This window comes from Leptosomus discolor, chromosome 10 (genome assembly GCF_034619465.1).
Source record: "Leptosomus discolor isolate bLepDis1 chromosome 10, bLepDis1.hap2, whole genome shotgun sequence".
NCBI classification, from domain to species: domain Eukaryota; kingdom Metazoa; phylum Chordata; class Aves; order Leptosomiformes; family Leptosomidae; genus Leptosomus; species Leptosomus discolor.
This window is the reverse complement of record NC_141400.1, coordinates 18,324,464-18,350,129: the sequence shown is the minus strand read 5'-3', so window position 1 is coordinate 18,350,129 and position 25,666 is coordinate 18,324,464. Positions and strand designations below refer to the sequence as shown.

The window sequence follows — 25,666 nt, the reverse complement described above, 5'->3', positions numbered from 1 at the left end:
GTGTTGCAGGTGTCCAGGGCTGGGCTGCAAAAGATTCTGACTTAGGTCTGTTACCACCAATATTTATTCGGAAGCTTTAAATTTGTTTATGTTAGACAGGAATTTCATTAAATTGAAATAGCTGTCGTTTAAATTAAGGTTGAGCTATGTAAATAATGAGTTTGCTTATAAGTTACACTTGTTCTGACTCTCTATTTGTATGCCCAAATGTATTATAAATAAATTGCAAAAATACTGTGTACTAACGTCTGAAAAAAAGCAATGACTTTTAATTCTCAGCATAAAATTTTTTATCCTAATCAGCTAAATACTAACAACTGAGCTGACCCCCCTGCTGCGTGTTCCCTCATCCCCTTGCACCATCCCTCTATGCAAGGAAAGGTTAAGGGGGTTTTCTTCTAGTGGTGAAAGAAATCTTGCTGTGAGACCTAATCTGGAGCTTTTCAGCCCGTAAATGCTTGGTTTTGTCCGATGGCTTCGGGGTGGGCTGGAAAAGCCTGGGGTGACCGGGGACGGTGCCAGGAGGGGCTGGTGCTGGGGGACGCTTCTTCACCCTTGGTCTAGAAATGAATCCCTCTCATTCCGTTATTAAGTTATCTCTGTTCGTGTACATAATGCTGTTTAATGTTTATTGCCAAACCGATTGTTTTCTATTAAAAATACATTTGTAACCCCCTTCCTTGGTGCTTTGTCCTGGCTCGGGAAGAGGCTCGTGGCGCAGGGCGGGCACCTGGCACCGGGAATCACGTCTGTGCTGGGCTACACGGGCAGGGCTGAGGCCTTTGCCCGGCCGGTTGCGATGAGCGGGAGGGCGGGCAGCTGCCCGTTCCTGCCCGTTCTGGGGCGCTGCCCGTTCTGGGGCGCTGCCCGTTCTGGGGCGCTGCCCGTTCTGGGGCGCTGCCCGTTCTGGGGCCCTGCCCGTTTTGGAGCGCCCTCCGGCCGCCAGGGGGCGCCGGCGGCGGGCGGCGGGCAGGAAGCGGGGGGGCGGCACCTTCCCGCCGCGCCTCTCGTCGTCCCGGGCGCTGGGGCGCGGAATGGCCGCCGCCGTTTAGCGCAGGGACCGCGCCGCCGCCGCCACCGCTATGGGCCGGGAATCCAGGTAAGAGCAGCGATAGCGGGGAGGGCGCCGCCGCCACGGCGGGCTCGGCCAGCGCCGAAGCTCGCGGCTCCGTCGGGCGGTGGCGCGGTGCGGGTGGCTGCGTGGGGGGAACAAAGGGCGGGGAGGGCCGCGGCGGGCCGGCACGGCAGGCCCCGGGGCCGGGCCCGGGCCCGGCGCGGTGAGCGAGGAGCTCGCTCCGAGGGCAGGGCCGGGCGGCTCGGGGCTCTGCGCCGGGCTTTAGGGCCCCGGCGGCGCTGCGAGGAGGGTCGGCGCTGCCCCGGCAGCCGCCCGGTTCGCCCCCCCCCCCCCCCCCCCCCGCTCTGAGGGGCCGCCGCGGGTCGCGGCCGCCCGTCCGGGCCCGGAGGCGCGTTAGGGCTCTGTGCGGGGCGGGGGCGGCGGGGTTCGAGCGCCTGGTTGCGGTGCGTGGCGCTGGGCCCGGAGTGCCGGGGCTGCCGGGCACGACCCCCAGCCCAGCTGTCCCTCGCTGGCTCCTTTTAGACTAACAGTAACGGCACAGTTACTGGTTTTGCCTTCGTTAGACGGGTTTGCTCGAGTTTTTTAAGTCTGTGCGGGATCACCTGCCTTTTGTCCTCTTGTAGAAACACCTGATAAGGTGTTGTGACCGCTTCAGCCGTAACGTGATTGTGTGTTTCGGGTCAGGCCTCTGCTGCCAGGTGGTTTGGAGCTTCTCGTACCTGTCGCGCTTTAATCAACTCTATAGTTTGCAAGTGCAAGTGGCTTACATCTCCTTTTCCTGGTTTAATCTAACTGTCAGGTTTTAACGCTAAAACTGACACAAGAGTCCCCGCATGCGGGTGTCCCTACACTGTAACAGCTTCATAGATCCGTAACTGAGATTTATGCCGAGAGAGGCAGATGAGTTGAAATTTTAACGACTGCTTTGGGTTCAAATTAGTGATTCAGTGAAGAGCTGGGTACTCCCATAGCCACATCCAAATTAGTTTCAAACTAGCTAGGGCAGCAGTTGTTGCCCACAGGACACCGTTAGAGCCTCAGCTGCAAAATCTCCTGGGAACTGAATGCCAAACTGCTGACACTTAAGCTAGCAGGACTCCCTTGCTTGTCACAGCACAGCTTCTCTTCTGGTAATGACAAGTTTTTTTCTGTTTGGGCTAAAAATAAGGTGAAAAGTGGGTTTAAACTTGTTTTGATTTTCTATTTGAATACCCGCAAAAAGTTTTGGAAGTGAAGAAATGGTAAGAGGGTGGGAGTGAACAGTGGGTGGAGATGGGTGGGGTGGGCTGCATGTGCTGGAGTTGGATGTAAAGAAATGTTCGTCAGGCTTTGGAAACCTGAAATCATATACTCAGCTTCATTGCACACTGTAGAGGAGAGCTAAAGAAAAAAATCGTGGTTTTCTAAAACAAAAAGATTAGGAAGGGGGGAAGTATGGAGAAGATCCCATGGCATTTTTTGACAGAGGTGGGAAAGAAAGTGGAGATACTGGTTGTACTGGTGATAGGCAGCGTATGGATGTCATGCTGGCACCTAAATACACCAGAGTGCTGAAATAAACTGTATTATTTTTAGTGCCAGTACTGTTGTAATACAACCCTGTGTGGCAGTGACGGAAGGGAGAGAAGGAGGTGGGGGGCTTGAGGTCTTGCCTTCTCTGCTCCTTCCTGCTGCCCAAGCCTGGCTACTAGGCTCTGCGGGTCCTGGGCTGCAGGAGGGCAAACAAGGGAATTGTTGTGGTGTGGAGACTGAAAATCAGGAATGGGAGGAAGAGGAGATAGTCCTAGTCAAGGTCCCTCTGTGACTTGTACACTCAGCTGAAGAGTTTCCTAGAGAATTCCTAGCCCTGCTCTCTCCCACAGTGTGGCTGGGGTAAGAGAGCATGAATAAGGGCAGAAAAAGAGACTCCCATCTCCATTACACACCCCTCGAGCCTTGCTGAATTCTTAAAGCTTCGTTGTGATGTTTGGTGACGTTACGGAATTTTTTTTGATGTCGGTGTCCTAAAGCAATTGACCATTGTTGTGTCACATGTGCTCAGGGGTTTATGTTTCTTTAACTGCAGTGTGACAGCTTTTGCAGCGAGCAGAGGTGTAATTTACCTCGCTCACCTGGATAAAAATTGTATATTGTATAAAAAGAAACAAAGAACAATTGTATTTGTTCGACAAATTTTGAGATAACTTCAAAGAGTCTTCGTCTTTTTCTGTGTATAATGGAAATCGGTGGATTTCTAAAAAGGAAATTGTTCTTGGTGTTCTGGTGTTCTCATGATGTGCTCATAGTGACACTCTAAAACCAACACAAAAATGTGACCAAGCATCCCTCTAATTTCGGCATCGTTAGGAGCATACGTGTGTTAATCAGTCTGGCAAGATGATTACAAATGTTTAGAAATGTAAGATCGAGAGACTAAGATAAATAATTCTTTGTGGCCTGCCCACCTCAGTGTGACAAATATCCTTTAACTACAAGTTGTTCTCAGGCTCACGTTCATCTTCCGTTGTGCGTTTACAATGCAGGCATTACCGGAAGCGCTCCGCATCTCGCGGACGCTCTGGCAGCCGTTCGCGAAGTCGTTCTCCCTCTGACAAAAGAGGGAAGCGGGGAGAAGACAGACGCTCGAGGAGCAGAGATCGAGAACGTCGACGTGAGAGGTCGCGCAGCAGGGACAAGAGGAGGTCTCGATCGCGTGACAGAAAGCGCCAAAGGTATGACTTACCAGTTCCAAGGGAAAGGAGACAGAAATGCCTGTCATCTGAATATTGGTGTTCTTCCACTCTAATTAGTTACTTTGCTGTTGTTCATGGCAGATTTTGCTGGGCTTAACATTTTTGCTTATTAAATGGTTTCCAGCTGCTGGTGCTGGAGTTCATAAGCCCTTAGTGGTCTCGATGCTGGTTGGGTTCCTTTTACAACCTGTTCCTTGATAGCAGGCTGAAAGGATGCTGTGATCATGTGCTGAATAAATACAGTTTTGTTCTGTGGCAGGCGTTCAAGGAGTAGAGAAAGGGAACGGAGCCGAGAGAGAAGAAGATCCCGGAGCCGAGAGAGGAGGCGCTCTAGAAGCAGAAGCAGAGGCAGGCGGTCTCGATCCTCCAGTCCAAGCAAGAACAGGAAAACAGAAAACAGGTATTTGTGTTCTCTGATTGCGGTCAACGTCGTAGGGACAAAATATGGTAAAACTATTGGTAGCGTGGAGGGAATCATCAGGCAAAGCTGTGCAAAGCTTTGGTTCGTAGAACAAGGAGAAAATCGTGTGAGTTACTGTTACCGTCTTTGCCCATTGCTCAGTGGGTCAAACGCAGTTTGTGGTGAGAACGTTTCTGTAAAAGAAAAAGATCCAAGTTGTGGCAGCTAAAACAAGCAGTTAACTTTAAAGTTAGGACTGAATTTCGTTCTGAAAGTGTTGTAGTGCTTCGCTGTTACCTCAGGTTCCAGTCCCAGTAAGTAGTGTTTGTGTCCCAGCATGTGTGCCCAAATAAGAAAGTACAGGTGCTCGCTAGCACAGGCGTTACATTGAAGTACAACTTGCTTTAAAGTCATAAATTGCTGGAGAACAGTAAGTTTTAGTTACCAGATTTGCTCCAGTGCAGTGTTCTCAGCGATACACTGAATCATTTTCTTTCTCAGATAAAGCACCTTATTTCTTTGGAAACATACAGGGCTTTTAAGAAATGCCAGTAGGGTAACAGCAGGGGATCTATAAATGGCATCATGGTGACATCTATAACGGGAGTTTCTAGACTGTTGTAAGTGCCGCTGGTTGTACCCGAGCTCAGCGTTTCATCCATTCTTTACACAAACAGTGTTCTAAAGAATGTAAGCCAGTAAATGGGATCTGCTTTTTTTAATTATATTTGTGCAGAGAAATGCAGCATTCAGTGTAACGCTTCAGAGAAGCTCCAGAAGGCTGCTTTGGTAAAGCCACCACCGGTTTATCTGCTGTTTGTTGAATTCTATGGATGTGCATAGGGCTGCAACCCATATGGGTTTGACAAGTACTAGTCTTAGGGCTTTACAGTCTAATAAACCATCTAGTAAATGGACTTGGTAAAGAGGTAAAGCTTGAACTCTTTTACGTGTTGACTTTAGAAATGTGTACAAACTTAGTATGGGTCGTGTGCTTTTAAATACATTTCAGTGGATTTTCAGATGTAATTACAAACAACATCGTGCTGTGCTGTAAAGTGAGGGGGAAGTCGGAACAGCAGTCTGCATAAAGAATGAACAAGTTGATGGCAACCTAGAAATTGTGAGAAGCTGGAATCACAAAGTCCTTTGGAATAAGTGTATGGTTTGTGTTAGAGTAGCCCAATGAAAAAGGCTTAATGAGATTTAATTGGCTGAAATGAATCCTGCATTTGTTATCATGAGTTAGCACACGTTTGGTCTGGATGCTTTTTTTTTTTTTCTGTAGCTGGAAGCAAGTTAGGATAATGAAATCTGTGATCCATGGGTTTTGTATTAAAGGCAAATCTGCACATTGCATTTGAGTTATATAAGTAGCTTTTCCCAGGAGTGGTGTTTCTGGGTCTTTCAGCCAGTTCTCTATGCTCAGGGGGATGTTCAGACTTCTGTGGCGAGATGCTAGATCACTTTACCTTTCTCTAGAAATTCAACAAGCAGGAAATATCTTTTCTGACTGCTGTCTTCAAGGAGGTGTAAAACAAACTGCAGAACCACTGGAGTATCAGTTGTAAGTATTCTGGAAACAAAATCTCTAACTTGCCCCTGTAAATAAATGAGAAGAACAGAACCGAAGCCTGTGAACCAGTGAACTGCAGTAGATCCTGCATTTCTGGTAGTTAAAGGGAATATTTCCATGACATGGAAAGATTCTCTGGGAGGCAGTGTTCCTTTGTAAGGTATTTGGAAACATAAACCTGTACAGGGTGTTCGTAGTCCTGTTTCTATCCAGCACATGTGTATCCCCACCCTGAGAAAGGCCGTAGTGTTCTAAGGAGTCTTTGATCTTGCCTTTCAGATCAAGATCTAAAGAAAAGACAGAAGGTGTGGAAGTTTCCAAAGAAAAGAAAAAAGATGACAAAGAAGAAGAGAAGGATAAAGATGCTACCACGAATACTGTGGCCACTGAGGTAGAGCTTAAAAGATAAGAATTTGAACCGGGAATTAAGTTAGCCATAGGTTACTGCATTAGCAAAAGAAAAGCTTTTCTTAGAGTGGGACAAAATCCCCACTGAATGAGAGAGTATTCTCTTCAGGAACAGACTCCTGTCAGCAGGTGTGGTTCCAGTTCTTGGCATAAGAAACATTCTTCTCAAGTCAAAATTTTGATCTTGCTCAGCCCACAGACAAGCATGAAGGATCTTTCGTTTTCCACGTTAGGTGTCCATAGAGGAGCTGAAATTTTTTTGGCCTCTGGACCCAGGCAGGAATCAAAGGAGAGGGAAGCTCCCTTTGCCTTGTGCCACGTCGTGAGGAGATGTGCCTAGATGAGGAATTCCCAGACTAGCAGTTTTGGCCAACTCTGCTAACCAGCCCGTTGTTACTAACCTTCCTTTGTTAACAGCAGCTGCCCTGTCAGTGAGGGCTCCCCAGGCCTAAACCAGTCACAGGCTGTTGCACTAGAAGGGCTTTTGGAATAGAGGGTAACAGGGTCGTTCTTTAGTCTTTTATGGACCAGTGGCTAAAGTGGATTGAAACTCACTGGTGTGAGTTACAATATTTTGTCCCAGTAAATAAAGTTTAATTTGCTGTTATCTTAGAAATGATATGCCAGCTGCTGTCATGAAAAATAACATAGTAACTGCACTTCTTGCTGGAAAATGTTATAGTTGATGTTCGTATTTTTCATTTGCTTCTGTTGTGGTGAGTTTGTGGATGTCCACACTTTTACAGCATGCCCACACAACAGTTGTGTTTATTTGAAGAAGCATAAGCTAAAGCCAGTGGCCCTTTAGTTTCGCTGTTTGGTTGTTTTTTATCATAGAATTTTGATCAGAACAAACTAGAAGAAGAAATGAGAAAACGAAAAGAAAGAGTGGAGAAATGGAGGGAAGAACAACGCAAGAAGGCTATGGAAAACATAGGAGAACTGAAAAAAGAAATTGAAGAGATGAAACAGGGGAAAAAATGGAGTTTAGAAGATGATGATGGTATTTAACTTTATATATAAACAGTTAAAATATTTTTGTTCCTAGTAATATTTTTATTACAATACCTTTAAAGCATTTAATTACTTTTCAGCATGTGAACTATGAAATAACAAAGCCTAAATCTGATCATGGCTTCAAATGGTTTAAGACACAATTGAGATTAACAAACTGGAGAGGTTTGTGAGGGGAAAAATGAAACAGTAATAAAACAGGACTGTAATTATTTGGGTGGACTAACAAATAAGACATACGAGTCCTTCGCTCTTTCCCGATCTGTCTTATTCCCATCTTTCTTGCTCGTGTTAGATGATGAAGAGGAAACTGCAGAAGGAGAAAAAGAAGGCAATGAGGTTGAAGATGAAGAGTTAGATCCTTTGGATGCTTATATGGAAGAAGTAAAAGAAGAGGTCAAGAAGTTCAATATGAGAAGTGTGAAAGGTGGAGGTGGGAGTGAGAAGGTAAAGTCACTTATTAAGGTTTCTTATCTTTGTCTTTCAAAAAGAGCTTTGTGTTTTAGTGTCAAAGTGGCTTTGAAAAAAAGGGGGGTGGGGAAGTGCAAAAAAGCAAGAAGTAAGTTAGATGCACTTAATGCCTGCTTGCCTTAACTTTAATTTCCTGGTGTTTTTATCGAACTGTTTTATCAAGCATTATTCTGATAAAATCTCACTGCAGGAAGTGAAAAACGCCCCCAGCATAATGCATTCAGAAGTACAAATATTCTGTATGTTTTATACAGTGTGATTTTTGCTTTATATGATACTGCAATGATTTTTCTTCACTATTTTTGTAGAAATCTGGACCAACTGTTACCAAAGTAGTAACCGTGGTGACAACCAAAAAGGCAGCTGTAGAGTCAGAAAAGAAGAAAGGGGAGCTCATGGAGAATGACCAAGATGCAATGGAGGTAATGGAAGTGTCTTGTGTTTCTACTATGAGAAGGCAACGTGCCTCTTGGAAGAGGCCTGAGAACGAGGATAGTCCTGGGATTTTTCCATCTCCTAGGAGATAAACAGTTATTTAGTTGGCAGAACTATGGTCACAAGATTTTTGATCTTACGCAGTTTCTTGTTACTTGTACTGGTCTTTTTTCAGGAATTGCCATTGCAGAGGCAGCGTTACACAGATGAGAAGTGAATGAGTGTGTCAGGTTGTCTGGGTTTGTGCTTAATCTGGGCTGGTGTGTGTCACATGAGTGTGTGTTCATGGTACTGAAATGGGGCAGGCAGCCGTGGTGATCCTGCCTGTGAGTGACCCACGAGCTGGTATAGAGTGTTTTAAGTACGCAGCTGCCCAGTCTGTGCGTTCAGTCACATGTATCTAATCTGAAAAAAGTGGGATTTGTGTGATACATTTCTGGGTAAGTGGAAATATCTCAATTTCCAAAACACCTGTAAGTTGTGGATCTCAAACCACTTTATGAATCATAAGGAGATGTCTCTTTCAGCACAAATGAGAGGTAGATGTTCTCATTTTACAGTTAAGGAGATGGTAGAAAGGAGTTTGATTCTGCCTAGGGCTACAAAGTGCTATGCCACGTCCTGCTGTCTAGTAGACAGCACCCTGAAGCAAATACGTGAGCGTTTCTGTTACACTGGCTGCGAATGACAAACGTGTTTTAGTAGGCAGTGGTGGTACGTGTAGATAAATGTCAGTTGCCCTCTCTGGCCGGGGGTGCAATGCAGTGGTAGGTGTCCTCTTAGTCTGTACAGCGTGTGCAGGTTCTTGCCCGCTGAGCAGTGGCAGATCAGCCCGAATCCCTGCGTTGTGACGGGACAGCCCTATGGGATTCCCGCAGAGCCAGCTCGCTCAGGCCTTGGACCTGAACTTCGCAGAACCACTCGCCTGTGTCCAAGCCGCCTTCATAACATGCCGTCAGGTGCAGGCCTCAACAGTCGTTCAGGGTGTGGGGGTGTCTTAGCGAGACAGCCTTGGCTGGATACCCCGCTAGCGCTGCCGCTTGGCTGGGCCCTGCCGAGCTCTGGGGAGCTGCACTTCCACTGCTCATAGTACTCGGCTCGTTTAAAGCTGAGTTGGGTGCATCTGTCAGAGCTGTGGCTGCAGCGGGACGCAAAGCAGAGCTGTGCTGGCTGGGTTGTATTTTTCTTTAGTATTTTCCTCTGCCTACTTCTGTCGTACGGCAGTGATTATTTCTGAATGACGAGGCTGGTAGTGTGTATTCACAAAGTCACAAAAGCGATACGGAACATGGTGGAAGTTAAGGTTTGGGAGAAACATGGAATAAATAAATGAAAGAACATTTGGGAGTCTTCTTAGAGCAAGTTTTTGGTATCCAGGTAACAAGGCTGGTAGTTTGTATTCATAAAGTCACGAAAGCGATACAAAGCATGGTGGGAGTTAAGGTTTGGGAGAAACGTGAAAGAAATAAATGAAAGAACATTTGGGAGTCTTCTTAGAGCGGGTTTTTAGTATCTGGCCTACTAGGGTAAGGAGTAACTGTTGTTTCTGAGTTAAGCTCCTCTATAAATGAAAAAGCAGAGCCTCTTGGGATACCATTCATACTGATTTACACACCAATTATAATCTATGCAGTATTCCTCAGAAGAGGAGGAAGTTGATCTTCAGACTGCCCTGACTGGCTATCAGACCAAGCAGAGAAAGCTGCTAGAACCAGTGGATCATGGAAAGATAGAATATGAACCTTTCAGGAAAAACTTCTATGTTGAAGTACCAGAACTAGCTAAAATGACTCAAGAAGGTAAGGACAAATACAATCCGAACACCTTGGCTCCTACTAAAGAAAAGAATGATGGATTTTGATGTGCAAAGAAACAGCAAATTCTTTTGGATTAGAAAAAGCATTTGGAGCAACTTGGGATAGAAAAACACTGAATCAGTTGGATCACTATTATTGATAACTTCATATCATTATCTATGAGGCTTTTATTGAAAAATTTACCTGAGTCCTTTCCACCTACCTCCTCTGTTTACATGTAACAAGCTAAAAGCTGTTCTTCTGGTGGTGATAAAAATAGTATTTTGTGTTCAGGGGCAGATAAGGAAGATTTTGATCAAGGTAGTAGAGAAGTGTCAAGTTTGACTCTGTTGTAATGTAAACTCTATTTCAGAGGTGAATGTGTACAGGCTGGAGTTGGAGGGAATTACAGTCAAGGGAAAAGGCTGCCCCAAACCAATAAAAACCTGGGTACAGTGTGGTATTTCCATGAAGATTCTCACTGCCCTCAAAAAGTAAGCAAGCACTTTATGAACTCTGTCATGCTTGATTTTTGTCACTGTGTTCTGTCATGTGTTCGTGAGAGAAACCTTTTTCTTTGTGGCATAACGCAGCATGCCCGTGTGTGTGGATGTTGCGTGTATGGTCATCGGAGCGTTCGTCGCTCAGTGCTGAAGTGCTGTTACGAACTCTCCCTTCTGCCATTTGTATCGTGCTTTTGCTGCTTGTTTTGAAGCTGTATTTTTTGAATGGCACTGAATATGTATGTGTAAATATGAATATGCAGATTTTTTTGCATGACTATAATTTACATTTGTCAAACCCTAATTTGTTTTTCAAATATCTTTTTTTCTGTTCTTTAAGACATGGCTATGAAAAGCCCACTCCCATTCAAACCCAGGCTATCCCAGCAATCATGAATGGACGTGACCTGATTGGCATTGCTAAGACAGGAAGCGGAAAAACTATCGCGTTTCTGTTGCCCATGTTCAGGCACATTATGGATCAGAGAGCGTTAGAAGAAGGAGAAGGTCCCATAGGTATAAAGCTTTGATTTTCCAATTTCATATTTAAATAAAAAACCACTCAAGCATGCGCTTTAGAAGGGTCTTCAGGTCTTCTCTTAGTTACAGGGAGGGATGCTTGGTTACTGATGTTCATTTTTTTTATTGTATAAATAACAACGGCTCTTCTGTTACAACGTGTGATGAAAATGCTTTGCTTTTCAGCTGTCATTATGACACCTACTCGCGAGTTGGCTTTGCAGATTACCAAGGAGTGTAAGAAATTCTCAAAGACACTTGGGCTTCGAGTTGTCTGTGTTTATGGAGGCACAGGAATCAGCGAACAGGTACGCAAAAGACATGCCGTGCTGGTCAAATCGCTCTTGACCTTAGTTCATGTTACTTCTGCAGTGGATTTAGTTCCTTTCTCTTCCCCAAAAACCCAGGACCTGTGCAGCCTTCATTATGGATTTTCTCTGTGTGAATGGTCGTAGTGCAAAAGCTGAAGCGATTGCACGTGACTCAGCCTTAAATATACTGATCTTGTTGAGCGTTCTCAAGTATGATCCTTAAAAGGTTCAGACTGTTTCTTTTTATTAAGGACTGAGCATGGCAGTAATTAAACTGTTAATGGGATGTGGTAGTTTGAAAGTTACTGAGAAGCTCTATTTTTATGAGAGTTCCTCTCAAGATAACAAAAGCCAGAAAATGTTAACTTTGTTTTTTTTGCATAATCAGATATTGCATGTTAGGGTAATTTAGAGATTAATTTCAAGGGTTTCCCCCCCCCCCCCCATTTATGGAAACAGCAGGAGCAACCACCTGTGATGGAACGTGGTTTATTTAGTATCAGTTGTCCCTGATATAACGTGTGACATTTCTTACAGGCCCGTAACTGTATAGAAGTCACAGAAGTCATATCTTCATTACTTCAGGTGGTAGTAACTTCGGTTGCTTTCCACAAGAGTAACCTCTGACAAAGTTTTCCAAAGGCTTAAGGAAATTGCTAAGTAAAACCTTTACATAAACAACTCATGTTAGTAGAACAGCTGTATTACAGCGTATGTTGTTTCCTTGTTTGGAAGGTGATACGTGTTTCAAAAAAAACCTGCCCCAAAGCAAAAACCCACTCTAATAGTTTCCTTACTATGTTTTAAAATCAGATAGCTGAACTCAAAAGAGGTGCTGAAATTATTGTTTGCACACCTGGACGTATGATTGACATGTTAGCAGCTAACAATGGTGAGTAGAAAACCTTTTCCTATGGAGAATTTTGTATATTTGTTGTGTAATTCTAACAAATTCAAAAGATCATGTATTTTGATAAATGGTCTTATGGAATTTTCTTATATCTCTTCAGGCTGCACTACCTAGCGATTGAGAATGCGTAGCACTAATAATAGGCTTGATCATAGATTGGTTTGACTTTTTTGGGGAGGACAGGAAATACTTCATTCTTGAAGAGTCTCTGAGAATGATTATCATTGTTAAACTTAAAATGGGCCGGTCCAAATTTTGTCCCTTCGAGTCCTTTAGATAAAGGTTATATAACAGTTGCTTCTTTTGCCTGCCCGTTGATCCTTGATTGTCGTTAGTGTAGCTCAGCAGTTACTCGCTTTTATGTGAGAGCGTCTGACTCTGCCTTTATCTGTTGGTTTTAAAAACAAACAGACAAAGAAGCCCTCCCGAAATAACTTTCAAAAGTAAAAGAACTGACCTTACGTCGAATACTCAGGTTGATTAAACTGTGCCACTGCAGCTTTAAGAGGTTTTGTCCTAGTGTAACCATTGCATGCTTATTAGATAAAGTTTTATTATTAAATTATTCCACATCAAAACCTCTACTAAACTGTTGACATTATTTAACTTCTGTGGAAAAAGTACCTTCAAGACATATAGAACTGGGCTTCCAAGACTTAAATCGTCAAAGGTAGGTACATTAATGCTGTTCCCAAGTAATTTTACAAAGTTATTATTTGGGGATGAAAGTGTTAAGATGTTAAATAGATGCGTAGATTTTAAAAAATATTTATTTTGTTCCTTAAGTATGAATTTGGTATCTTAAAATAAAAAGCAGCGCTAAATCTCTAAAAAATAATTTGAGGATTCAGCTACGATTTGCTGAAGCTGAAAGGACTAAATTTGACTGTAGTTTGGTAGGCACAAGTCTGAGCGATAGTTGTAGAAAATGTGAAAAATCTGTTCCATTCTGAGAGCATTTGACGGTGTCACGCCACAGTTGTTTGGAACTGAATGTGTTCACATTTGTATCGTTTGAGAGTACGGTTCTTAAATCCTTGAGTTAAAGCCTTCTCATGAAAGGGAATCTCTTAGCTATTTGTTTGGGAAGGGTGCTAATTATCCTGTCCATCATCATTTCAGAAACGTTCACAGATATACAACTTGCTTATTTTGTTTCCAGCTGTCCCAGAGTTTGGGGTGGTCCTTAATTTTAAATTTGGTAGCGTTACTGGGTAGGTTTTCACCTTTATATATTCATTTTGAAAAGACTGCTTACTCTGTTTTATGCATATTATTAGCAGTTAACTAGAATTAGTATGATTATCCTCAAATAGTTATTTCTAGCTCCGAGGAAGCATTACAGATTATATGTATGAAAGGAATTTTTCTGAGGCTGCAACAGTTAGCACTGGACTTTGCCTTCCACACATGCGCTGTAATCTCTAATATGTTTTTTTCTAGGTGGCGCTGTCAGATAATGGCTGATGTGGCTCCTTGCTTCATCTCAGTCTTAGTTTTATGATGTGTTTTGGCGAGGGCAGTTTTCTGAATTTTACAGGTTCTTCTGGCCCTATGATGGTATGCAAGAGAAGAGTTTGACAAAATAAAGGGCCTTGTGCATACTTACACGTTTCCCAGAATGTATATGTGATTAAAATGGGAACATTAAAATTCACATTTAGTGAATTTTTTTAAAAATTAATTAATGTCTTTGTTAGAAGATAGCGAGACTATATAACATTTAAAAAATATATATATTCCTGAGGGAAACTAGATTTCCATTTGATTTTGTTTCCCATGTGTTTTTTCCTCTCCTTTCACAGGTCGGGTGACAAACCTCCGCAGAGTCACATATGTTGTACTGGATGAAGCAGACAGAATGTTTGACATGGGTTTTGAACCTCAGGTAATTAATGACATGAGTGATAGTGCCATGAGATGCTATTTTCCACTTAGAAGGATTTTGCAGTGCTGCTTTGTTAATACACTGCCAGTCAGCGTTCAAAAAGATGTGCCACATATGGACAGCAGTTTCCACTGACTCTTTAATTTTTCTGTTCTCCTCACATGCTGCTTTTTTTTTTTTCCAATAAATTCTTACATAGCTTAGATTTTTTTTGTAATACGCTCTTCTTTTGGATACTTGTGGCCATGTTGTAGCCCTCTGTAATCTTTTGATGCAGGTGTCATATTAGTAGTTGTACCTGCTTATGAAGTCTTTGATGTCTCCTGGCAATGTCCTGCAGGAGATGGGAATGATATGTCGGAAGTGTTGGTGACGGATGACATGCTGGCAGCTCTGGACACCCAGGACTCTTCCAGTTGTCATCACCCTATATTGACCTCCCAAACTTGGAAAATTCCTTCATTTCGTCTCTTGAGCTGTAGGGTTTCTGCTGCGAGTCTGAAGATTTCTGCTGGGCGGTTGTCGGGTTGCACATTGCCGCTCAACTTCCTTTCCAGTCCAGCCAGGATTGCCTGTCCCATGCCAGCGCCTGGCTCCCAAGAGGAAATCTGTAGCGGCGTGTTTTGTAGCCTGGGTAGGGCAGACACCACGTGACTTTAGGGACACCAGCTCTGTGTGTGCGTGAAGTTCGGTTACAGCACTTGGGTATTAACGGGGAACATTCTCTCAAACCAGGTTATGCGCATTGTAGACAACGTCAGGCCTGACCGTCAGACTGTCATGTTCTCTGCTACTTTCCCCAGAGCTATGGAGGCTTTAGCTCGGAGAATCCTCAGTAAACCTATAGAAGTGCAGGTCGGAGGCAGGAGTGTTGTCTGTTCTGATGTGGAGCAACATGTTGTGAGTATCGCAAGGCTGCCTCACTTGTCTTCTCATTTGCTCGCAAAAGATTATTTCCAGCGATATACCCAGAGAGCTTTTTGGTTTAGTGACCTTATTAAACACGAACTCAGAATAAACACACACCCTAATCTGCAAATGCTATGTGGCCACTTTGGTTTTGGTTTTATACCACTAAGCTGAACAGCAGTTTTGCCACTAGCTGTGGAAACGGCCTGAAAAAGTCATCTCCCGTTCCTGAGTTTTATTTTTATTCACCCTGAATGTGTTTAATCACTTAAGATACAATTTATACTCTTTCTACTTTGCTTTTGTATGTCGTTTTCCAGATTGTCATAGAAGAGGAGAACAAGTTTTTGAAGTTACTGGAGCTACTGGGACACTATCAGGAGAAAGGATCAGTTATCATATTTGTAGATAAACAAGAGCACGCTGATGGGTTGCTGAAGGATCTAATGAGAGCCTCTTACCCTTGCTTGTCTCTTCATGGAGGTAATCTGCGATCTGAAGGATTTGTATTAACAACTCCAAACTAGAATAGTGGTATTCAGTAGTTATAAAGAAAAGTTACTTGATTCCTCTAAAGTACCAATTATTGCTTCCTAAGCAGGTTTTCCTTTATAATTGAGAAAGATGTTCTGTCTCTTCATTTGAAACGGACATGATGGTTTTCCATAATTACTCTTTATTGTTCCCTGTGAGATGTCATCACATGCCAAATCTTGTCTCTGTGCAACGGGTTGTTACTGAGAGTTAACACCTCTCAGGGAATATTACTAACTACTTGCTGTTGTAGAGCAGTGAATGCCATTGGGGGAGGATTATATGACATTTTTATTTGGGAATCCACAATAATAGCAGCTGTTGTTTCACTTTTCTGCCCTCAAGCAGTAATATAACGGAAGTAGTTTAGTAGCAAGAGGAGGAAATCTCTTTAGAATATTGTCCATCCCAGAGTATTTGAAAACTTTCTCTGTATAATGCTCTTAAAAATACAGTAATCATTAAGTTCAAAACCACTGTTCATTCAGTGCAACAATGGAAGAGGGAAAAATACTCTTGTTTTTCTGGGATTTCTGTTCCTTTAGAGAACAGATGAAACGTCCAGATGAGGTCTCAATTGAATATAAGAAGTCAAATAGAAAAGCACATTAAAGAAGCTTCCGAGGATCTTGATATGGGAAAACATCTTTTTGTAGTGAAAAAATGAAAAGTTTTGGTTTTCTGGATAATAGACTAAGAGATTTGTTATTCTGGCTAATGTACTTTGCCTGTAAAACTGTGAGTGTGTTTACATTTTATTAGTTTAGGCTTTCAGTTGTTTGGAGTTGGAGGGTGTTTTGACCTGGGTACAAATTCATTTAGCTCAAAGCAGAGCTTTATAACTGACCGTTTTGTCGGGTTTTTTTGCAGGCATTGATCAGTATGACAGGGACAGCATAATTAATGATTTCAAGAATGGAATTTGCAAACTTCTGGTGGCCACATCTGTAGCAGCCAGGGGCTTGGATGTAAAACAGCTGATGCTGGTGGTCAATTACAGCTGTCCCAACCATTATGAAGATTATGTGCACCGAGCAGGCCGAACTGGACGAGCCGGCAATAAAGTATGTATAATCAGTTGCCCGGCTTGGTTATTGGTGAAGATTTTTCCTTATTTATTGCTTGATCAAGGTGTTCCCAAGGGCTAGCTACAGAGGCAGTAGTTTGTGTTCTTGGTGGGGAGAGGGTTTTTACTTAGAATGCATCTTCAGGTTTTTGAGTGGACGTGTGTAAAATATATTCTGAATTTTAGCACGATGAAAGTTGGAACTTAGGTGTTCTTCTGATGTATGAATGTTCTTTTAAATCCCATTTGTGGCTGAAAGTTTGGGTGTTTTTCACTGTTGGAAATGTGCCCTACTAAATTGATAAGATTTTATTTTCCAAACTTTTAACCGTGACAAGATTGAAAGGAAAGACTTCAGTTTCTCCCATCTGTGGTTGATTACCTCTGTATCTGTTTCCTGGAAATCACATTATTCAGTCTACATTCTCGCTAAAAACTTTCGTGCATGAATATCGTGAATATGTCTATTGGCCAGAACAACAGCATCTGTGCAAGGCTGCTTCAGTACATTTAGAGATAGCGTGTCTTTAAAGATTTTTTTCTTTATTATCTTTTAAATTAATTTTGACCAGGGGTATGCATATACATTCATTACTGAGGATCAGGCACGGTATGCTGGTGATATCATTAAGGCTTTGGAATTGTCTGGGAATCCAATTCCTACTGATTTGGAGAAGCTCTGGGCTGACTTCAAAGACCAGCAGAAGGCTGTGAGTAATGCTTGCTGCTGTAGCGGGCTTTGGTCGGGGGTTAACGCGTGGGTCCAGTTGCACAGGGTACGTACGTACGGGAGTCATCCCGCTGACGTCACTGAGAACACAGGCGTGTGCGTCGGTAAGTGTGTCAGTGCTTTCAAGGCTGGGATCCTGCAGGTCATTTACAGGGCTGTCACTGAGAATTTAAATGTTGTCATCCGGTATGTGGTGGAGAAAGGCCTGCTGTGTAAGGGGCACTTTGGCTTTTATCAAAATTCACACAAAAGTTAATGAAGTTCTTTCACAGAATTTGTATTATTATTTCTAGAGCTCTCGCCATCAGAGGATCTTGCTCACACCGAGAAGAGAGGCTTCAGAGTTTTTCCGATCTAAAAACTGGAGGGTTTTTTTACTGCATTTGAAAAGCATTTAAAATGTGTACTTACAGAACATCTCAGCAGTGTGTTGTTTCTATCTGCTGAATTAACATAGCTTTTTTGTTGCACTATGTTGTAAAACACAGGTTTGAAATTAGCTTTCTAAATGGGTTGGGATTTGCTTTTTAAAATAAATAACTTCCAAAGTATTTGTGTCGGAACTGGGATTTTAAACTAAGTATGAAAAGACATGTTTTTGTTTTCAGGAGGGAAAGTTGATTAAAAAAAGCAGTGGATTCTCTGGCAAAGGTTTTAAATTTGATGAGACAGAACAGGCTTTGGCTAATGAAAGAAAGAAGCTACAGAAAGCAGCTCTTGGCTTGCAAGATTCAGATGATGAAGATACAGCTGTTGATGTAAGCACCTGAAAATAAAATTTAAGTTGTTTAAGGATTTTCAGTATAGTTTGGTTTTCCCCAGTAGGTTACATAACATGTTGCAGAATCCCTGGATTTCTGTTACTCCATGTCCTTCGCTACTGACTTAATTAAATTCCATGAGTCAGTCTGTACGTATACTTCGGTATGAAAGGTATATAGCTACGAAGATCAGGATCTACCACGATCTTGAAAGTCCCTTTCTGACTTACTGGTATTTTGTACTTAATGTATGTAGTGATGTAGCTGTCACAGAAATTCTTTTCTTTGTGATGTTCATCTTGTGTAAATGAATTTGAACGATTGCCCTCACTTACAAACGTTCCTTTTTTTACTTGCAGTGTTTTAAAGAAATTCATAGTGGCCTCTTCTGTTTCCAAATCCTTATTAGATTCCTGTCTTAATGTTGGTTAGACTCCTTTTCACCACCTTGAACCTGAACACTATGTTTAGACTTTTCCTGATTATGAGATCATCTGTTCCTTTTGTCGAGTTGTAGTTACACAAGTTTTATTTCTTTAAAAGCACGTAAGCTAAATGCACCTTAGTGTTTTCTTTAGGATGACAAGATTATCTAATGGCAAATGCAGCGATCTAATAATTGTTATTTTCTGCAGATCGATGAACAAATTGAAAGCATGTTCAATTCAAAGAAAAGAGTAAAAGACATGGCAGCACCAGGAACATCAAATGCTCCTACACCATCAGCTGGGAATGCAGAAAAATTGGAAATTGCTAAAAGATTGGCTTTGAGAATCAACGCCCAGAAGAATCTTGGAGCAGAGGCACAAGTATTGGTCCCCTTCCACTTCAAGGTCAGGCTCCTTACGAAGTCTTTTTTCTTTTTTTCTTTTTTTCTTTTTTTTTTAATTTCAGTAAAGGTTGTTCAAGGCTTTGTTCTGTGGCTGCCATTTTATTTAGTGTTTCTGCCCGCTAGTACCAGGCTGCATTATTTAGCTCGTCTGTGCTGGGATCACTCAGTGATAAGTTGTAGGATTTGTAATTGAGCCAATATGGTAATGAGATTTAATATAGAACTGTGTCTGCACTGGCAAAGAGCTAATTCATTACTGATAAAATTGCACAATTAGGTTTTGTCAGCTCTAGCAGGGTTGCAGAACATCTTTCTCTGCTGAAGCATGTGATAACCAGTCCATTTAGATTTAGGTTAATGTGCTCTGGAATGTCCAAAGGTATTTTGAGCTGAAGATGGAGAAGACCAGGAAGATCTCTTCTGTGCAGGTGTGAGGGGAGCTGCTGAGGAGAAAAGGAGAGAGTGAGAAGTTTGGAGATTGTACTTGTTAGGTGGACAATTATATTACACAGAAAGATTTAGTGAAACCCCTGTTGGTTTGTACAGGACTTCTTGTGGGTACCTTGTTCTCAACATGGACCCGTTTTTTGTACAGGATGTGATGCAGCAGGCTACAAACGCCATCCTGAGAGGAGGCACGATTCAAGCTCCTACTGTATCTGCCAAGACCATTGCAGAGCAACTGGCTGAAAAAATCAACGCTAAGCTCAATTATGTACCCATAGAGAAGCAGGAGGAAGAGAAACAGGACGGAGGACAGAATGAATCCTTTAAGAGATACGAAGAAGAATTAGAGATCAATGACTTCCCACAGGCAAGTGACCATTTTGCTACAATCGAGTGTCAATGGCCGGTACTTAACAAAGGCTGTCTTCATAGCTTAGACTGATTATACCCATAAAATATTTTCTCTCTTTTTTTTATCATACATAATTGAAATTGCTACATTATCTGTGATGACTTCTCAGCTTGTAGATGCACAATGCTTTGGACATATTCTGGAGAATATCAGACAAACAAGCATTCTTAGCATAAAAAAATCTTTCCACCCTCTGCCGCTGACTTCTCTTGTATTCAGATCTTTGACGCTGTCTGGCATTTTAATTCGAAGGCCATCCTACTATGGCTGATACTGCTCTTTGCTTTTTTAATTACCTGAGCACTTTTTCCATTCAGAATATTGCTGCTCTAGTCTACATCTTCTGTTATTTTGAGGTTTTATATTCCAGAGTGTCAAGCACAGATTCCTTGTATTTATCTTTGCGGTTCTGCCCAGGTTTGCCTTACTTTAATCAAGTTGTTGTGGTATTAGTTTATTACCTCTCAAAAAGCCTCTTAACTCTTATCCGAAGCTGTTTCTCATTCATGGAACACGTTCTAGATTTTATAATTTTGCTGAGGATCCTTCTAACCCTTTAAGGATACACTTGTAGGTACAAACCATTGCCTGCTTGTAATGGCTAGATGAGTAACAGTTCTGTTGTGTGTGTCTGCAAATAAATAAATTGCAAATCTTTAGATTTTTTTTTTTTTTTGTAGAGCTACACTAGAAAAAATAGCTCACTTCTGATCCTCTTTTTGTTTTTCAATATTTTGTAATGCCTTCTCTGAAACACTGAGACACATATGGCAGTTCATCAGTGAGAATGATCACTGCTCATTATGTCCCGGGAAAACCTCCGTAAGGGAGAGGGACTCATCTTGTTCTGTCTCCGTGTCTGGCACTGAGCACAGGGCAGATCTGAGACGACAGATAAAGTAAGATAAAATGATCGCCTGAAGCAAGAATGACAGCTGACTCTGTAAGCTGGTGTTTTGCAGAAGTACCACACAACCGTCTGCCACCGCGTGTAAGATACGTCTAGAGTGTGGGTGCAGTCGTTTCTGAGAGCCAGATGAATGCTGATAGGGTACCTCTTGCAGAGAGAATACGTAACAGGCAAAGTTTTGATCTGCAGATACACAACTTGCCTTTAGAGGCTGTATGCCAGAGCTGCCTTCTGGAGGAGCAGTGGTTTAAGGTAGGATACATGGAACGTTTGCTCAGCTTAGCAGAACTGAGAAACCAAACAGGGACTGAAGGGGATCGTTCTTCCTGTCGGAAATAGCTTTGCCTTCGCGCCAAGGCCGTGCGAGCTTCTCCAGCCCTGTCCCGAGTCGTCTGACTTGCAATGCCGGAGCTCACCACGACAGAAAAATTGTTTCACTCTACAAGTAATTTACAGCAATCTGCTACTTTTTAGTAGTTTCATTGTCTAAATTAATGGGATGCATTTATCATAGTGAAGTATTTTTGAGGATATTGTAGAGATTTGGGACAATTTTCACAGGGTTCTGAAACTACTGTCAGTATTTATTCCTTAGGTTTTATTTAAGGAGATTTTAAGGTTTACTTATTTTTTTCTTTAACCACTGAGCTGTGTAGAAATAAATAGCATTTATTTTGTTAAAGGACAGCACTTGCAGCCATTAATAGCACATGTTTGCCTTGAAAGTCTATTCCTGTACCAAAAGTGCTAAATAAAGTGCTTGACTGCTGCTTCAGAAAAACAGAAGGAAAAAATCACAAGTTTTAAACTTTCAGCGTAGCAAAATGGAAGGTCTTTAGAGTCCTTGCTTCAGCAGTACTACACATCCATTCTCTTTTCTCCTTCCGTAACTTTATCTTGCTGATGCAAGAGGCAGGTTTTTTTAAAGATACTTACATAAAAATGACTGGCTAACGTTTCAACCTACATTTTAAAGCAGAATGCCGTGACCAGTTTTCACAGTGCAGCGTTCTTGTGGTCTAAAATGTCAGCTCACCTTCGGATTGCCGTTTTGTGCGATGCCCTTCTCCTTGTTGATGCTCCCGTATCCTTTACCTTGCAGACTGCCAGATGGAAAGTGACCTCCAAAGAAGCGCTACAGAGAATCAGTGAATATTCTGAAGCTGCTATTACAATCAGAGGAACTTATTTCCCTCCAGGCAAAGAACCCAAGGAAGGAGAACGAAAGATTTACTTGGCTATAGAAAGTAAGTATTCTTTTTATAAATATTTCAATTAAAGATATGACTCTAGTTTTGTGATTAGACGTGGAATCTCTGTAGTCATAGTGTCTGGATGCTCAGTTACAGACCTGCTCTAGATACTTTGCAAATTAATAATAATTACTAAAGAAACGCTCGCTTATCTGAATACATGACGAGAGGGAAAGATGAGGAAAAAAAAAAAATCAGAATAAGCACAAAGTTGTCCGTGCCAGTGTGAAATAAGGAAGAAAACAGAACTGTGTGGGTTTTGGTTGTTAAAGGTTTAAGAAATTATATCAGCTACTACAACAAAAACTTCGCTAATCTCATGATGGTTGAGTAGAGTTTTTCTCAAAGAAAACTCTAATCCTAGGTATTTCTGTAATTTATGACTGACTGTTTTAAGTATCTTCCTTAGAACAGAACTGAGCCTAGCTGTGGCAGGCCACACAATACTTCAGGAAATGGTTGAGGATGTTCAGCAAGTTTTACAATGTTTCTGAAAATACCCAGCAGTGTTTATCCTGTAGGCTTCACAGACAGAAAGTGTTTAAGGTGGTAATATTTTTTTGTCTTCAGGTGCCAATGAACTGGCTGTACAGAAGGCAAAGGCAGAAATCACACGACTTATAAAAGAGGAGCTCATCAGATTGGTGAGTGAAATACCCACATTGCAGAGGGAAGGTGTCTTAATTTATGCTTTATGAGATTGATTTCTACAAATATTGACAGTCAGTTCTACTTTTTTGTTAATGACTGGGACCTATAGATCTCCAAACCCCTGTTTGACTGACCAGCCTAGGAGACGTTGGTGTGTTGGGTCAGCCAGCCACAGGGCTGTTGGCCAGCCAGCGGATGGAGAGGAGACGTTAACAGAGCTGTTCGAATGGAGACCCCTTAGTGTTAGGTGCCAATAAATTTCCTGATTTCAGCGCCATCGGAAAGGGGAGAGGAGAATTATTCCCCTCATTTTAATACTTTTATATGCGTTGAGAGCCGTAGCTTTACAGCATACCCAGCCAGTAATCAGCTGTGCTCAACATACTCTGTTTTCCAATAAGATATTATCTTGAGAAATCATGTTTTGAGGTCTCTGGTTGAAGAAACGTCAGCTTTCCCTAATAGAACCTTCAGTGATGCTGTATTAGACTTGACGGTGTCTTTGGCCTTTTCTCTGAAGCAGCCTTTCAAACCAGCCGTCAGTTCCCGTGGTCCTGCGGAGCCATTGTGGGGGGTTTTGTTTCTTTTTCAAAATTGTTGACCTCCCCATAGAAACGTTTTCTGAAGGAAGGAGATTGCTGAGGAACTGCTTATTCACATGTGGGGTGGAGTTAGTGTTAGTGGGGTTTTGTTGCAATTCATCTACGTATTTTCACTTTTAACTGTGATTATTCTCTCCTTTATTTGCAGCAAAATTCATACCAACCAACCAACAAAGGAAGATACAAAGTTTTATGAGTATTTGGAGTTATCTGTCTGCCAGTGGCTGGTGCGTGAAACTTTGTGGCTTCTGTTGTTTTTGCTGTTTACACTGCTTATTGTAAATTAAGAATTTTTTTATTTTGTCTTGCGTACATTTTTTAACAGAAAATTGATACTTGCTGAAACATCTTACTTCTCTCCACTAAAGTTATCAGTCTTAAAGCAGACCGGTTTTGGCGGAGCATGATTTAATTTAAAAGTGCAGTTTATATACTTTTCATCATAAAGAATATAAAATAAAACAGATTTTAATTTTTCTGACAGACTATACTGTTAAGTAAATTAAACAATGTTGGGCTTTGCGTTGGAAATTGTTAGAATGTACCTGCTTCCTATTGTGGGGATGGTTCACGCCGTATCAGTTTATACTGGAAAAATGATAAAACACCAAAATAAAGGCAGGATTTTCTCCTGATCCATAGCATCTCTCTGGCTGGTTCCACACACGTTCGTTCCTGTTCAGATGTCCCCCGGAGGTCAGAGAGTCTGGCAGTGATCAGAGCAGAGAATTTTATCCAGAAATACTTGAGGTCTGGTTTTAAGATCTTATCCTTTTCACATCCCATTTTGTCTTTATCATCCAGGTAATAGAATAACTCTTTGGGTTTTTTGTAAAGTGAAATGTTTTGTAGTATGAAAATAGTTTTCCTGTTTTTTTTTTCTAAACATCAGGATTTTAGGATTTTTTTTTTTTCCTCATTCCCTGACATAAGAATGAAAGCCTGTTTAGTTTAAAAAGAAATTCTCAGAAAAAAAGATAAACCTTTTTTGTAATAAAATATGACTCTGTCACTTTTTTATAGTGTTCTTATATATACATTTAATGTGATTTCCCACCCCAGGGTTGTCGTCTTTATTACTGTTAGGACATGGCTTGACGTAAAATGAATAATGATAATTTATGAGTGAATTCCACAAATATTGACTATGTTGCAGTCAGTAAGCTCCCGGGACAGGCAAGACCTTCCTTTCTGAGGTTTCAGACCCACAGCCATTAGTATTCACGATGGACACTGACTGCTCTTAGGCATTTCACTTTCCTGTCCGCTTGTCTGGAGCCTCAGCGGTAGCAATTTGAATCGTCTCATTCTAGCAGCTGCAAGACTTTCGAGATGATGACTTTCGCAAGGACTTTTGTAGAAAGCTTTTCTTACCTGACACTTTGAGAAGAAATGTGTCATTTTAAACCAGCTGTGTATATCCTGCTTTAACCCTGGTGAAGACAAATCGTACCACCTGCATCATGGCTGTATAAATTCACAACTACCGTTTCCCAGCTTCAGGTAATTCAAATGACTCTTTCTGTTTGCGTACACCTGTCTGTTACTCTAACGTCAGCGTACCTTGTTTGCAGTACAGGAAAGGAAAAGAATGATTGTACCGCCTTAACAGTATCCATTTAGGGTAAGAACACCCAATACTGGCCAATATGAATACATTGAGTAGAACAAAGCAAGCGGCGCACACAGTAACGCGTCTCGACGTTTAAAACAGAAGTCTCAAACTAAAGCCCTATGAGTCCCTTTGAGTTTCCTTCCGTTAAGAACTGGGGTTTTGATATGTTTCATACAACTTGTTTGTTGAATTGTCTAACTTTTTGACAGTGTCCCCCCAGAAGAGTGACAGATTTTGCTGTATTTAATGAAGAGCACTTTCAAGTTTGGACAGCCTGACACTTCTTTAAAAATCTTGTTTCAAAATGTTGATATATATATATATTGGTATCTCCTAGAAAAGGCATGATGGAGACATTTTTGTGGTTTCCAGCTTTGCGCTGTGGGATTTCAGAGATGCAACAATGTATAATCTTTAACTTCCTGGGGTTTTTAAATGCAATGTCAATATTCCTATGTTTTTTAAATTCCAGCAAAAATAAAAATAATTTCAATGTATATTTTGCAGAAACTGTCTTTCTGAATAGCTCATCTGTTTTCTGCACTTACATTGCTCCTGCGTTTTTTTTCCCCATGACAGTGAACCTTGGACTTTTTGGAGTAGGGTGATGTGCACAGTAAGTGGTGCTTGTGTTTTGCTGCTCAAACGCAACAAGATGCAGCTCAGGCTCAGTTAAGAAAGTGACAGTGAAGGTGTGTGGATACACGGAAACAGCACTGAAATGCAAATGAGCCAGAGGAGAAGAAACTCTCAAACTAACAAATACACGAGGAAAAAAATAGTGGAAACAAGATGAGAATAAAAGTTTGGAGAAGACCCAATTAAGTCATGAAAAATGTATTTAGTTCTTTCCCAGTGTGTCCATGGATATAGACGAGATCCTTTTAAACATCCCGGTTTGGCTGC

The 25,666-nt window shown here is 41.8% G+C and overlaps 1 protein-coding gene across 4 annotated transcripts; it reads left to right on the top strand.

The window, feature by feature from the left end:
* The first annotated feature begins 1,082 nt into the window (after positions 1 to 1,082).
* On the top strand, positions 1,083 to 25,257 carry DDX46 (DEAD-box helicase 46). 4 transcript variants are annotated; one of them, XM_086470753.1, is made up of 24 exons: positions 1,083 to 1,099; positions 3,598 to 3,786; positions 4,067 to 4,207; positions 6,063 to 6,174; positions 7,029 to 7,194; positions 7,501 to 7,652; positions 7,985 to 8,098; positions 9,745 to 9,910; positions 10,281 to 10,401; positions 10,751 to 10,926; positions 11,116 to 11,237; positions 12,054 to 12,132; positions 13,956 to 14,038; positions 14,774 to 14,938; positions 15,268 to 15,430; positions 16,352 to 16,545; positions 17,120 to 17,257; positions 17,886 to 18,035; positions 18,674 to 18,871; positions 19,466 to 19,684; positions 21,742 to 21,886; positions 22,463 to 22,536; positions 23,294 to 23,372; positions 23,788 to 25,257. In XM_086470753.1, the coding sequence occupies exons 1-23, from the start codon at positions 1,083 to 1,085 to the stop codon at positions 23,339 to 23,341; spliced, it is 3,132 nt and encodes a 1,043-aa protein (XP_086326879.1). In that variant the 3' UTR covers positions 23,342 to 23,372; positions 23,788 to 25,257. The 4 variants fall into 4 exon arrangements, with proteins under 4 accessions (XP_086326879.1, XP_086326881.1, XP_086326880.1 ...); XM_086470755.1 differs by having other exon boundaries at positions 6,063 to 6,162; positions 18,674 to 18,847; positions 23,294 to 25,257; XM_086470754.1 differs by having other exon boundaries at positions 6,063 to 6,162; positions 18,674 to 18,853; positions 23,294 to 25,257.
* The last annotated feature ends 409 nt before the right edge of the window (positions 25,258 to 25,666 follow it).

Coding starts and splice junctions, on each gene's coding strand:
- DDX46 (XM_086470753.1), top strand. Junction 10,927..11,115: donor AGAAGGAGAAGGTCCCATAG/GTATAAAGCTTT, acceptor TTTGCTTTTCAG/CTGTCATTATGACACCTACT. Junction 16,546..17,119: donor CTGGACGAGCCGGCAATAAA/GTATGTATAATC, acceptor AATTTTGACCAG/GGGTATGCATATACATTCAT.